The sequence below is a fragment of the Macrobrachium nipponense genome, chromosome 2 (genome assembly GCF_015104395.2).
Source record: "Macrobrachium nipponense isolate FS-2020 chromosome 2, ASM1510439v2, whole genome shotgun sequence".
Taxonomy (NCBI): Eukaryota; Metazoa; Arthropoda; class Malacostraca; order Decapoda; family Palaemonidae; genus Macrobrachium; species Macrobrachium nipponense.
In genome coordinates, this window is record NC_087201.1 from 63,135,267 (window position 1) to 63,150,175 (window position 14,909).

General features: G+C 37.3%; 1 protein-coding gene across 18 annotated transcripts in view; it reads left to right on the top strand.

Annotated features, from left to right (window-relative positions):
* Positions 1-14,909, top strand: part of LOC135220649 (tight junction protein ZO-1-like) — a 702,643-nt gene that overhangs the window by 492,079 nt on the left and 195,655 nt on the right. For 17 of the 18 annotated variants that reach the window (XR_010315743.1, XM_064257985.1, XM_064257979.1 and 14 more), the window contains 2 exons: positions 9,382-9,553; positions 10,685-10,750. Coding sequence is in view for 17 of the 18 variants with exons in the window: in XM_064257985.1 (XP_064114055.1) it covers positions 9,382-9,553; positions 10,685-10,750 (238 nt within the window). In the remaining variant the exon portion in view is untranslated. The remainder of the gene's footprint in view (positions 1-9,381; positions 9,554-10,684; positions 10,751-14,909) is intronic. The other variant, XM_064257983.1, reaches the window with a different exon arrangement.

Sequence of the window (14,909 nt, forward strand, 5' to 3'; positions counted from 1 at the left end):
AGCATTTTGAACTTGTCGCAACGATTGAATAAGTTTAGACGGGACAAGTCTAAGATTATTCTTCTTTTGGTTGAGCCTTTCTTTGGCACGCTGAACAAGCGACCTTGAAACTTTAAATGCTTGACTTTTGACACTACCCCTTTCTGAAGTAGTTCTTGGGCATACTCTGTCAGTTCTGTCGTCGGTTGCTGGTAGAAGGTCTTGGATGGAGGGGGACCTTTGATCCAGCTCCATCCTAGTCCCTTGGACACAATACTTTGTGCCCAACTGCTGAACCCCCATCTGTGCCGATAGAGGAACAGTCTCCCTCCTATCTGAGGGTTCTCACTGACTTGGGGCCGGTCGAGAACCACGTCCTCCACGAAAGTGTTTCCCTCTGATAAGAGCTCTTCTGCCACCTCTCTGGCGAAATGAACCCCTAGCCCTGCTTCCTCTACCAAACTTATTAAAAGTTTGGAATGCTTCGCCTTCAAAGACTGGATTGAAGGCCGGTGAGACAGCAGACGAGGTAGAGGGTTGATTCTGAGGTGTCAGGAACAAGATAGGCTGAGCCTGGTTCTTTGAGGTGGAAGGTTGTACCACCTGAGAGACCGGCACTGCCTGGACCATCTGCTGTTGTTGAGGGGCCTGATAGGGAGTAAACTTCCTAGGCTTCTTCGACTTCTTAGTAGATGCCGAAGAAGTCTCAGGCTTTCTCTTAACTGAAAGGCCCCAACGGACCTTAAGGCTTTGATTCAGCCTTGTGGCCTCATGCTGAACTTCATTCACCAGTTTCTGGGAAGAGGTCAGCACCCCAGATAGGAGCGGCGAGCAGTTTGTTAGGCTCATGGCGAATAGTCGCCTCCTGGAGCACATGCTTTCTACAGTTTCTTCGTGCGACCACGAAGTCGTAAAGGTCGGACTGAACTGAATGAGTTTGAGCTTTTGCTAAAAGCTTAAATAGAGGTTCTCTGCCATAGGTAATTGCGGCAACCTCTGTCATGGTCAAGGCATTCAGCGTTCTCCCTAGTCTAGACCTGGCATCAAATTCCGCCTGAATTAGATTGTCAGGTAATCTAGGGAGTCTCTCGCTAAACTGTGCTATTGCACAGTCTGGCTTGAGTTTACCTACCGTGAAGGTGGATGGTAGGTCCGTCCAAAGGTCTTCGGAACTGGGAAACAGGAGGGATGTTGGCTCCGTTTCACGAAGCTGCGGCATCGGCTCATCCTTCATGGCGGCCTGGATAGTCACCTCTGCCAACTTTGTTGTGAACGGAGTAGGGGTCTCTTCGTCCGCCAAAAAGATGGTAAAGGGGCTCTTAAACGCCTGGAGCTTCGTATTAACGCAGTCCCAGTCGTCTAAGCTCACTAGCCACTCCCTCTGGGCCTGATCCCTGCTGTAAATGACAGTTTCCTTTGGAATCCTGTCTTCCCTCCTCATCGCCGTCTCTGTAAGATGGGCGTAACCCATGAATGGAGGTTGTAGACCAGCGGGGTGGAACTCGAAGTCCTCTATTCTTCGAGTGCCACAGTCAGGCAGCATCAGCATACCGTCCTTGAACAGAGCGTACGCTGCTACCCTCCATGGGTTGTCAGCAGAGAAGGGAGGTAGGGAGTCATAGTCAGGCATAACCTGGACAGCAACGGTAGGTTGTGAGAGAATGTTGGAGGGTTCTCTCTGAGACCCGCCATGAGGTTTTCTTGATTGGTCAGCCTTTCCGAAATGTTATGAATAGACTGACCAGATTCCTCAAAGGATGTCGAGATGTGTGATAACATCTGCTCAAATTTATCCTGCACTAGGTTGTTCACCAGACTGCCCATTTGCTGCATGATGTTTGCAGCAAATGCGTCTGTGTCGAAAGGAGCTGGGTCCTTAGACACTATAGGTGTTTTTGGGCCCGCCCCAGTGGAGGTAGAAGGCTGAGGATCCCCAGAGACCTGAGCCTTATCCTTTGAGGATTTACTCTTGGACCCTTTTGAGTGTGAGGACGAAGATGACTTCATTCTCTCTGCTCCGGGATGGTGAGCCGGAGACTTACGAGACTCAGAAGATGTAGTCTTTTTGGACGTAGTCTTCTCCAGGGTCTTGATCTCTCGTTTCCCCTTTACTTTGGGGATAGGTTGAGTGGATTTTGGTCTGGCCAAAATCTCACTCTCTGAAAATCCTTGAAAAGATGTGGAAGAGTGGACAGGGGAAGAAGAAGATCCAGAAGGACCCAAGGGAAGCCCTTGGGCCCCCAACAAACCTGCCTCAACAAACATACAACCTGGGTCACCTACCGCCATCGGTTCCAAGTTAAGGTCTAAAGTCGCCACGTCATCTGCCAATTCGGGGTTACTCTGGGCCACCAGCGCCTGGGCCACCTGGACCTGGATGGACGAGATGTAGGGGGCCACCACTGCTGGGTCAACGTAGGACGTCGGTTTCTCTCCGGGGAAGAGGCGGAGAGCCATACCTTTATCCAAAATGTATGGCTGCCCCTTCCTTACGTTCTTTCCAAAGCGGCCGACCCAGGTCTTCAAGGTGGCTGTCGCGGCGTCCTTCACGGCGGAGGCCTGTAAGAGAAGGTTATTTCAGGCCTCAAGGAAGGCTGGAGAATGGCCCATATATGTCAAAATTTCATTATACATCATGGAAATTCATATATCTCTATTATACAGTGGAAAGAGTTCGACATAAACTTACACTGGAGGTAAATTGTTCTACCAGCTCGTAACATATCGAGCATGCCTTGTGGTGCCATACCGCTGAGGAGTCCCCAAAGCGGATGGCGCAGACGGCGTGGGTCCTGCAGATATCATGACCGCAGGGATCCTGGAGTACGGCGTTACAGCCGGACTCCTGGCAGTTGGTAGCCTGTAAGTGGACGGATACATGAGTATCAACACTAGTTAACGGGGCTAGCCCGTTAAGAGATATAATGCTCTGCCATATGCCGGAGCGGAGAATTATATGTTAACCTTCTCTTGTTCTCTTGATAGTCCATAGATCAAGTATGCTAGTAACAGATTCCGGTATGCCGGAGAAGGGGTTTCACCAAACTAGCAACCAGGCGGGGTGGAACAAGTATGGCGGGGAGAACAAGAGAAAGTTAACCTAATGATAGTATAAATAGACAAGGAGGAGCATAGCTCCACCGTAGAAATTAAGCCAACCGAAGGAGACCCCGATGAGAGGGTGCTCCGCCGGTAGCGGAATATACATAAAACAATAACAACAAAGAAAGGAAGCATGTATGGAGCTCTTCTCCTTCATCACCCTCACCAAGAGCTGGTGGAACCAGTCGATCCTGCTGCGCCAGCGGCGGGAAAGAAAAGGGGGGGGGGGGGGGGTTAAGACCGAGGTGGGGAGAGAGCGATAGGGACCCCAGGGTCTCCCGAGAGCAGACAAATCAGATGGCCAGTCTGACCCGAACGCACCTGGGACCTCCCATGGAGCCTAAGGAGAGAACGGTAAGACAAGATATAATATAAATATATATATATATCCCTACCCCCCCACACGAGATTCCCGTATCCCCTCCGTAGAGGGGAGGAAGGGAGAAAGCTCAGGTGTTGTCATGGCAACGTGAGCGAGCGGAACGTGCCTCCCCGACCCCCGTAGAGGGAGGGGAGGTAGGGAGGGGTACCGAGCCGGTGGCTCAGTGCGATCGCCTGGCCCATCGTGAACGTGATATGACCACGAGGACAGTAGGTCCGACGAAGAGGTAGCCTAGGCTACTCTAACCGTCTCAACATGCTACACCAAAATTACAAAATAAATTTATAATATAAAAGAAAAGAAGGGAATCATAGAAGAAGAGAAAGGAACGTCCTAGAGAGGCTAGGAAACCGACCCTATGTACTCGGGAGCTGGACTCTGCCGGTACGTCGGAACGGAGGGCAATTACCAGGGTGGTAGGACTAGAAGAAAAGGACATGAGTCCTACATGCCTAACAGACCTAGACAAAGGTACATGCATGCATGAACACTGAGCTAAGCTAAAAAGGCATGAGCTCAATTGAGCTGGATTCCCTGAATAGTCAAATTAAGCAAAATCTTAGCAGAATCTTGTACGACACGAAGGCATATAATAATAAAACACTGCATAGAATAGTTACTACGGTATGGGAGACCCAGGAACTGAAAAGGAATCACACGAGGCGAACCGGGTAGGTGAGCCTGTAGCCATGCGGTGGAGGCACCGTTATAAAACCTAAACAAAGGTAATAAAACGGGTCCTAACTGGCTAAAATTACGTGAAACACTTGATCAGTACTTAACTTAGTTGCAGCAATAGCTTGGAGCTCCATCGTGATGATAAATCCAACGAGAAAGTGAAATAATACACAGCAAAGAAAAACATGTGCGTGTAAGATCTGCTAACAGAAAAGGATGGCCGCTAGAGGCGCTGATGTTAGCGTGGGAGGGTTGGTAGTAGTAGTTGCTGACGCAGGCTATGTATCAGCTCTCTCTAGCAGGGGGATTTTGTGAAGGAGATATCTAAATGAAAAGAGGTCCGTGGTAGTGGCTTCACTCGCCCCAGAAACCATACCGACACCCTCTTTTTATTTAGGGTGAGCAAGTCAGAGTACTCTGACATTCCATTCTGGTTTTTCTCTGGTAATGTTAGCAATTTTTACCTTAGAAATATGAACTAAAAGGATATTTCACAAAGCGACACGGGCTTGGCCCAGAAATGTGATTTCTAGACTTCTAAATTTTACCTAAAATTCACATCTACATTCTCATGCAAAATTTGTAAATGAACCCACCAACAACAATACCATATACTATATATATATATATATATATAATATGATATATATATATATAATTATATAATATAATATTTTTTTTTAATATGATATATAATATAATAATAATATATATATATATTATATATATAATATATATTAATATAAATAAATATATAATATATATATATATATCTATATAGATATATATAGATATATATATATATATATATATATATCTAAATATATATAAATATATATATATATATATATATTATAAAACACATCTAAACATTTCTGACTGTGAGCTTACTTTGAATTTCAGAACTCACCCTTTCACAAAGAAAACTTTTATTTCCTGGCCTCCCCTATCATTATTGGCAAATTTATTTGTAAACCCCACATTAAGACGTAAATGTGAATTTCAGGCAAAATATAGAAATCCAAAATTCACACTTCCTCTCTCTTGATTATACTGTAAATCCCAGGGCACACATCCTATAGGACAAAACAGTTACAGGGCAAAAATCAGCCCTCCAACTGTCAAAGTTTCAAATTATATAATACACACACACACACACACACACACACACACACATATATATAATATATATATATATATATATATTTATATATATATATATATATATATATATAGATATAATATAATATATTATATATATATATATATAATCTCTATATATATATAATATATATCTCATATATTATATCTAATAGTGTGTGAATGTGTGTATTGTATGTATGTAATGTATGTATGTATGTATTCTATATATATAATATATATATATATATATATATATATATATATATATAGATTATATATATATATATATATATATATATAAAACACATCTAAATAGCATTCATAATTGTGAGCCTACTTTGAATTCCAGAAGTCGCCCTTTCACAAACAAAACTGCTTTCATTTCCTGACTTCCCCCATCATTATTGGCAAATTCATTTGCAAACCCCACATCCAAACATAAATGTGAATTTAAGACAAAATACAGAAATCACACTTCACGCACTTGATTATGCTGTAAATCCCAGGGCACACATCCTATATGAGGAAAGGCCACAGATAGGGCCAGAAAGTACTAGGTTGTTGAATAAAATACTATGTAAATATACTTATAAGTAAACATGTTATACACTGAATAATTTTGTTGGTTTCTTTTTCCATCTTCTGAAGAAAACTGAAATTGTTGCTGATGTTATTAGTTAGAATCTGTCATGTCTCTTGTTTTACTTCATAGTGCTATTGCTATAATCTTTTTGAATTTAATCCACCAGTGATTTGATTGTTAGTCTTTAAAAGAAAATAGCATAGGAAACAAATGATGTAACTCATTTTGCAGTTATTTATCCCAACAAATAGGAAATGAAGAGGCGGCTAGTCCAGATAGAGATTTAGAAAGGGGCAGGAAGTATGGGATATGAAGCTGAACTCACAAAACCAAGTTTATCAATAAGCTGATCTTTTATTGTGCTACTTTTCAATTAATGATGTGCTGAGAATTGCACAGTTAGACAGTTTTTACCATCACTTTCACTGACTAAGTTTTTGCATCAGTCATTTAAGAGCAAAACATCTAATTAACGACTGGAAACTAGATATTGTCTGTAAAGTTGGGCCACATACAAAATTGATTAGATGTTTATATTCTTTAGAACATTGTTCTTCTGTTGAGATACGTGCAGCATCCCAGAATTTTAGCCCTTACAACATACTCAGTGTAACTTCTATCTTTACTTGATGAACAATACTTTTGATGATCAAGGAAAATTTTAAAGCAAATTTTCTACTTGTTTACATAGCATTTTTTTTTATATTCACCAGTTGACAGCCATGAAGTGTACATATAACATTCAAGTAAACAGTAAAGGCAACAGTTCTTTGAGAGAGAGAGAGGACTTCCTTGTGAAGCTAGTACACTTGATATTTAATAAAATAATGAGTTCTGAGTTTTTATCTAATCCTCTGAATCTGGCAGATAAAAAGGTTTGGTAAGCTTGGCTTTGATTCCCTAAAACAGGAATAGAATAGGGCACTGATTGAAGTTACAGTAGGGCCTCCCATAGTCACGGATCAGTAATCACGGGATCAGTTAACCATGGGTTTTTCCTTGGACCACTTCTCAGTCTATATCGCTGTATGAATTGCAGCATCACAGCTTGTCCGTGGTAGGCTAAGCCTCAGCCGCGGTCTGATAACCATCAACATTCTTGAACAGATTCACATTATGATACTAACCGACAATAAAGGTAATAAAACCATTCTCACCTTATATATTATTGGCATATCTTTGTAATAGATAGCATATTTATGGAATAATTCCACATCATTGACATCAACTTGTACTTGAGTGGCCAGCAATGAAATGTAAACATTGAGCTACATTGCATTCACAGCAACCTTTATCATTCGCTAACCTTTTAGAAATGTTAATAGTAGTAGTGTAATCACGGTAGTTGAAACATTTAGGAAAACATTAATTTTCAATTCGAACTTCATTATTGTTTTGGTAGAACGTAATTAACTTCTCCGAACAATGCAGTCATACAAAGAATAATTGTCATAGATTATCATATTGTTTTTTGCGATTGGCGACGAAGCATCAATGTAATAAAACCATTTTTACCTTATAATATAATTGGCATATCTTCATAATAAAATGCCTATCTTATATATCAATGGCATATCTTCATAGTAAAAAGCCTCTTCAAGGAATAATTTCTTGGGGAAAGCATTTTTTAAAAGACAGAAATACACTTTTCAGGTTTACAGTACATATGCATTGATTATTTTATTTTTATGTGATTACATTAGTATTACAGTACAGTACTGTAATCAGGACTAATTTTTTATCATAAATGTGTATTCATTCACGAAAAAGTACACCGTGACGTCACCAACCTACAGTCTCGTTCGTACGTATTACTATTTTTACACAACGTGATAGGGGTTACACCATTCTACAAACTACCCATGTATTTTACATACTTATGCACTAGAATCTATCATAAAACACTTTGCTTACTTTTTTGTGGATCCCAAATAGTACTATATCCCGGAAAATTAATTAAATTATTTGCTAATTTTCAGATACTAATATGAATGTAAATAGCAAAATATCGATAAAATGCTAAATTAAAATCCCACAATCACAATCTCTCTCTCTCTCTCTCTCTCTCTCTCTCTCTCTCTCTCTCTCTCTCTCTCTCTCTCTCTCTCTCTCTCTCTCTCTCAATGAAATAAAACAGCAACTTTTCAAAAAACCTTATTTCACTTACAGAATAAACTATAATACTGATCTATTATTATCGTAATAAAAGAATAGATGGTGACGACATTTGTATAGGTACATACGTGTTGCCATATTTTTATTCTTTCTGTGATTTACTAAACTGTGCTTCAATACTACTTTTATAGTTGACTCTATTATTATCACGCATATTATAACAGTATACAAGAGAATATCTTACCACTATCGATGTTTCATTTATTATCACTGTAAAAATTTTTAAAATATGAATTTTATGTAATCAACACAATGTTGTTGTTATTCTCAACCTAGCTGGTCAACAGTTACTCTTGTCCTAAGCTGCTCTCGCTCTCTCTCTCTCTCTCGTCTCTCTCTCTCTCTCTCTCTCTTCTCTCTCTCTCTCTCTCTCTCTCTCTCTCAATGAAATATGAATTACTGTATCATAAACTTTAATGTACAAAGTTAAAAATAATAATTCCATTAATAAATTAGTTTCTTTTAGCAACTGAATTGTTTTCCAAAATATTTCTTTCGGTAATAAATGCCCATCAGCTGATTCTCAACATAAACAAAAGACAAAAATAGATTTTTATTACTGTATTTTGCTGTTTGTACATTAATATTACAGTTGGGTGCTGTAATCATTACAGTAAATCATGATTTTTTTATCATGAATGTGTTCATTCATGAAGTAGATATAGGTACTTTTAGTTTTGTGCAGCAGCCAGATTATGAAAATGAAGAGGAATTGTTAGGTAATAAAATTTTGTTTGCAGATCTGATGAAGGGGAAATTTGAGGATAGGAAAGAATTTATAAAAGAATTTATGCCATTATAGAGACATAAAACTTAAACACACACACAAATAACTTAAACACACACAAACAAAGGAGGCATAAAATAAGCAAGGGAACCGTTTCATGGACAATTCCCTAATATTACTACTAATAGGAGCAGCCACTGATTGCTTTAAACTTAGTTGCAGTAAGTACATGTGTATCTTCAAGCTACATAGACCCATATCATACTTTAAGGTATATTAGGTGTTTATATTAGTATTAAAATAGGCAGGTAGCCTATAAGAGATTTTATAGGTAGGACATCTTTGGTGTTTTAACTACAGTATTGAAGTAAGCAGTTGGGGTGGGTGTAGCCTAGGGTATTTTTGAGGGATGTGATAACGCGGATATTTGCTTATCAGGGGTGGTTGTGGCCCCTAACCCCCGCGATTATTGAGGCCTTACTGTATTACACGTTGGTTGCATAAACATGTACCCATGTTAGCACAAATCCAGCAGTGTACCATGGTTTAAAAAACTGTAAATGCATTAGCTAAAACAGTTTCTGAATCTTCATTTGTTTTGTTTTTACACAGGATCACTGGGAAGATGTTGTATTTGCTGATTCAGTATCTAAATTTCCTGCCTATGAAAGAGTCGCTCTTCGACATCCGGGATTCGTAAGGCCAATTGTTTTATTCGGTCCATTAGCAGACATAGCAAGAGAAAAGTTGTTGAAGGAAAACCCAGACAAGTTTGCATCTCCACGTAAGTTGATAAATTTCTGTAATGTACTTATATAAAGATGTATACCCTTGTACACACATATAAAAACATATACATATATGTATTCTGACACATCAGGAACAAGGAGTAAATCCACAATAATAAGTATACATAGTGTATGCGTTCTGTCAGTATTTTAATGAATCATAAGTAATATTCTCTTTGGCACTGATAAGCAAAATCTCAGTGTTATTAAACTATTGATATAACATATTATCACAATAATATGTTTTCTGTTGATTTAATGAATCATAAGTTTTTTCTTTGATACTAACAAGCAAAATGTCAGTTTTATTAAACTACTGACAGAAAACATATATTATTGTGGATACTATACATACATGAAGAAATGAAGAAATCTGCAGTTGTTTGGATATTCTAATTTGCTTAGTAACAATGTAATGGTTTAGCCATGCAAAATATCTTACTAATTTTTGTATGATATTTGATAATGTTCTATCAAAAGTCGTTACGTACAGTGAATTATTCATTTGTCCAGCAATTTTTGTGTTTTAGCTTTAGTATGCAATTGTTCTAGCCAGTGTTGCCTCTTATATTGCTCAGGCAACCACTTTATACAGATTACCAGCTATTCAAAGGCTGTTATATGTCATGATCAGCTATGTTATTGTATTGTATATATATTTAGTCCTTGCACATATGTTGCACAGCTGTTATGCTTTTATTTTTTGCACAGCACTGCACACTTTTGCACTTAACATAAAAAAAGGATGAAGATGCTGTATGATAGCAAAGTAAATCTTTAAGAGTAGAGATCTCTCATATAAAAAATATATGTAACCTTAGTATGTGTGTGGTATATCAAGATGCATTGTAGTCATAGCTTAGGTTAAGACTGCTGTAGTACATTAAATCCCAAAGTTGTCTTTGTGTAATCCCCAGATATTGCTCTGATTTTTTATTATTATTATTATTATTATTATTATTATTATTATTATTATTATTATTATTATTATTATTATTATTATATTACTTAGGTAGTGTAAAGAACTATATCTGTAAAAGCCCTTTTGGTCTGAGGATAAAAATGAAGTGGATATAAGGAGTTGAGGAATGTAATGAAGAATATTTTCCCCACTTTGGTATTTTCAGGGATATACATGCGACTCACAATGCCTATACCGTGTTACGGGGGTTACCCATACCCCTCTCTCCGGGGTAAGGAAATGTGAATGCTTATGGAGTGCACCTTTTCTAGCATTTTGACAAGCATGGTGTGATCAGCCATATTTTATTGATGCCTCAGTAATTGCATTTAAAGATGTACCCAAATACTGTTTAGTATTTGAATTAAGTGGTATTTAGAATTGTTCTTGAAACAGGGTTTGAATGTTTCAGTATTACGAGATATTTATTGTGTGGATTTCTCTTTGTATGCTTAATTTATGCTTTGTAGGGTTGAATGAAATATAGTTTTAAGAAAACCAGTTTTCTTTTTGTATAGAGATGCTTCTTTGCTAGTGTAGAGAATATTTTCTGATGTGGGTGTTTCTATGAAAAATTGACCTTACAGCTTATCCAGTGTTTGAAGTTAATTGAGTGTGTTGTGCTTATACATAGTTGAGTTTATGATAGTGGTATTAATCTGAATACAGCAGTTGATTGCCAACATGTTTGGTACTGATTTCCAGTTTTGCCTGACATCTCATCTCTGTGTATGTACTACTTGCATTCAGAATATTTTCCAGTAAGGAAAATTGGGGGTGTACTTTAACTCTTGAATAAACCTTTGCTTAATTTTCATTTGAACTGGTTAGGTTTTCAAGCCTGAACATGTAGCACATGGCGCTGTCACGTGACCGGAAATTATTTTATCATGCTGGATGATGATCAGACTAAACAAAATTATGGAAGTTTTTATATGGGTAGAATGGCAAGGTACAGTAATTAAGTCTATGTATAATTAAAATACTTTGCTTGTGAATTTTGTTTTGAAGAAAATGTTCATATAGTATTTAATTTTTTCATGAGATTAATTGCTTGCATTTTTGACAACAAATATACCCTTCAATTAGGCATTACTCTTAGGTTGATAATGTAAGGAGAAAATCTAACATGAAGGCTTGATAGTACTTTTATGATTATCATTTGATTAGGCTCCAAGATACTTGAATTGCATAAAGTTTCTTTAGAGAATTTATGATGACAGTGAGTCTATTGGTCACTTATCGAAAAAATGAATATGGGGAAAATCTGTAGATTATGTGAGGGGATCCCTGAAACTTGAAGTATAATATGCAACTTAGTGTATCATTATGATTTGAGATCACATAGAATATATCTGCTGAAATGAAAAAAAAAAAATTAGCTTTAAAAGTGGTAGATATATTTTAGTCAGATAGTGGGAAGTTGAGGATAGGGAACATTCCATCTGAGCTAGTTATTAAAGTCAAGTTGAGAAGGTCAGTCATTTAAGTCGGAAGTGTATAACAATATAGTGAGACACGCAGGAGGTATATTTTTCAGATTTGTTAGTGGGAAATGTTATCAATTGTGCAGACTAGTTTTAAATGCATATCTGGTAGTTTAGTCCCTCCTGTGTGTTGTTTCAAAAGATTTTATTGTTGTTACTCTTATAACCCATAGTAATGTTGACAAGTTAAATTCCAGAAATGTTTCCTAATAGGTCTCATGTGTTTATTATTAATGAATATATTTATATTACTGATTAGTTATAATTATAAGTCAGATATATTGCTAAAATTCCTAATTACTGTATACCAAGTCCCTCCAGTGCCTGCTTAAGTTGTTCTTTCAAAGCATGCATGTATGCCAAATTAGATCCTTAATTTGAGTTTTCTTATTCTTAATGTAGGTTCTGATACACATCTTTCTTTCATTGTTTTAGCTGATTTTACATCAGTCTTTGTGTTTTGATTTGCATTGTTGAAAAGTATGTAGCCATACATTCCAAACTATTGTTTTATCTTGTAATTTCACAGCATTATGGTCATCAAGCCTGAAAAACCTTCTCAGAAACAGTGAAGCACTTAGCTGATTTCTTTGTTTCCCAATGGTTGGTAAACTAAGGAAAGGGTAGAAATGTAAACTACAAGAGATATGGACATTTGTTGTGCTTTGTACATGAGACAGAAAGTAGTTGGCACAGAAATAATCAGTACTTTTGCAGAAATATATATATATATATATATATATATATATATATATATATATATATATATATATATATATATATATATATAAAAGGTTGAATGGTGGTGAAAGACAACAATTAAGGTAGGCATATTGGTAAAAAATGAAATTGCTGAAGAAGTGATGGAAATAAGGAAATCAAATAAATTTTGAGTACTGAAAAAAGATGACCTTAAGAAAACTTGATCCTGTAGTTACTTATCCTGGTTAGGAAAAACAAGAGAGAAACAGCATGAATTTTGTTAAGGGTTACCAAATACAACAAAAGAAGTGCTATATTCTGAGGGGACTGGTAGGAGACTTGTGAGGCCACACAGGAATGGACAGAGTTGGTATTCAGTCTATAATAAAAAGTATAGCTTCAGAGACAGTAATGATGGAGAAGCACTTCATATTAGAATTCTGCTAAAGCCAGAGATTAAAGTTATTGAACAAAATTTTTAAGAAGCCTTAAACAAAATTTTTAAGAAGCATTCATCAAGATTTCCTAGAAGCCCAGAGAGAAATTGATAACAAGTGCGATGGTATGACACACTGATGTATAGAAGACAAGAATGAACGGATTGCACTGTTTTATCAAGTGAAGCATATGGTCAAAAGAAGAAACACTGACACTGGAAGTGATTAAGTTAAAAAGGATTATCAAGATTTGTCAGCAAATGTAGCACCTAAGAAGACAGAAAATGCAGTTGAGGGAGTGGACCCTGGTTTTTTCATCTCGTTAGTCATTTCTGTGGATGATAGAAGGTAACATCTCTGCAAATTTGTACCCTTGTGATAAAAGGTAACATCTCTGCTAATTTGTACCCTTGTCATTAACCACATCTGCAGGTTGTTTCTGTCAGTCTGGTGCCTATGGCTGTGTTTCAGGCACTGGCTTCAACCATGTTGAAGTTTGCCAGCAAATGTAGCACCTAAGAAGACAGAAAATGCAGTTGAGGCAGTGGACCCTGGTTTTTTCATCTCTTGTTAGTCATTTCTGTGGATGATAGAAGGTAACATCTCAGCAAATTTGTACCCTTGTCATAAAAGGTAACATCTCTGCTAATTTGTACCCTTGTCATTAACCACATCTGCAGGTTGTTTCTGTCAGTCTGGTGCCTATAGCTGTGTTTCAGGCACTGGCTTCAACCATGTCGAAGTTTGTCAGTTGCAGAAGCCTGACTATGCCCGTAGTATACCATTAGATGCCCTCCTCATTCAGGAGATTGTCATATTCCAAGCCTGCGACCACTGCCATGAATAAGTTGTAGGCTCAAGACAATAGCAGTTTCACTACCTTTGGTTGGCTGTTTCTGCTTAGCAAGTGTTCCTGATCAAGTTCTTGGTCTGTTTCCTGTGATCCCTGATATCTGGGCCCTGGTGTTATATTAGTAAAATCTGTAAGTAAAAGGTAGTGGTCCCACTCCATGGATAGCCAGCTGTGCAGGCTAACAGTTGAGAGTGAAAAAACCAACTCTTGTATAGCCAGAGTTCATTTCACAACTGAAGTGATTTCCTCTCAAAACTGATATTTGTCAAAAATACAACCACCATGGAAATCTGATAATCTGCTCTGAAGAAATTCCAATTTTGTCTGGGATATGAGGACTTTACTGTGTTTCCTGCTGTTTATCAATCAAATAGTGTATAATAATCTCTGCATCAAAAGAACAGACAAATCTGAAAACAGCCTGTGGGTTTTGCTGGTCTTTTAATGTTGATTCTTGAAGGCTGGATGGAAATAACTTCTTTTTTTATAAGGTTGATAATATTACTTTAAAAGATTTATCTTTGGTAACATAAATATATCTTTAACCAAGGACCAAAAGGAAAAATTTAATCTAATACGGTTCCTATATGAAGTAAGAATGGCATATTTTCTTTAAAAAGTAATTTTTTTTTTTTTTTTTTTTTTTTTTTTTTTTTTTTTTTTTTTTTTTTTTTACAAAAATGGTGTTTTTGCATGAATTTTTAAGCAATTCTTAGGAGGCATTAATGTAAGAAGAAAGGACATTAGATTTATTTTCATTGACCATAAAAGATTTGTCAGTGGTATAATTGCTGCAAGTTGAAGGTGTGTGATGATGTGGGTTCTTTCATTGAAACAGTAGTCACTCCGTTATCCAGTTTCACCTTATCCAGAACTCGATGTTATCTCAAGGGTCCCCAGCACCAATATGTA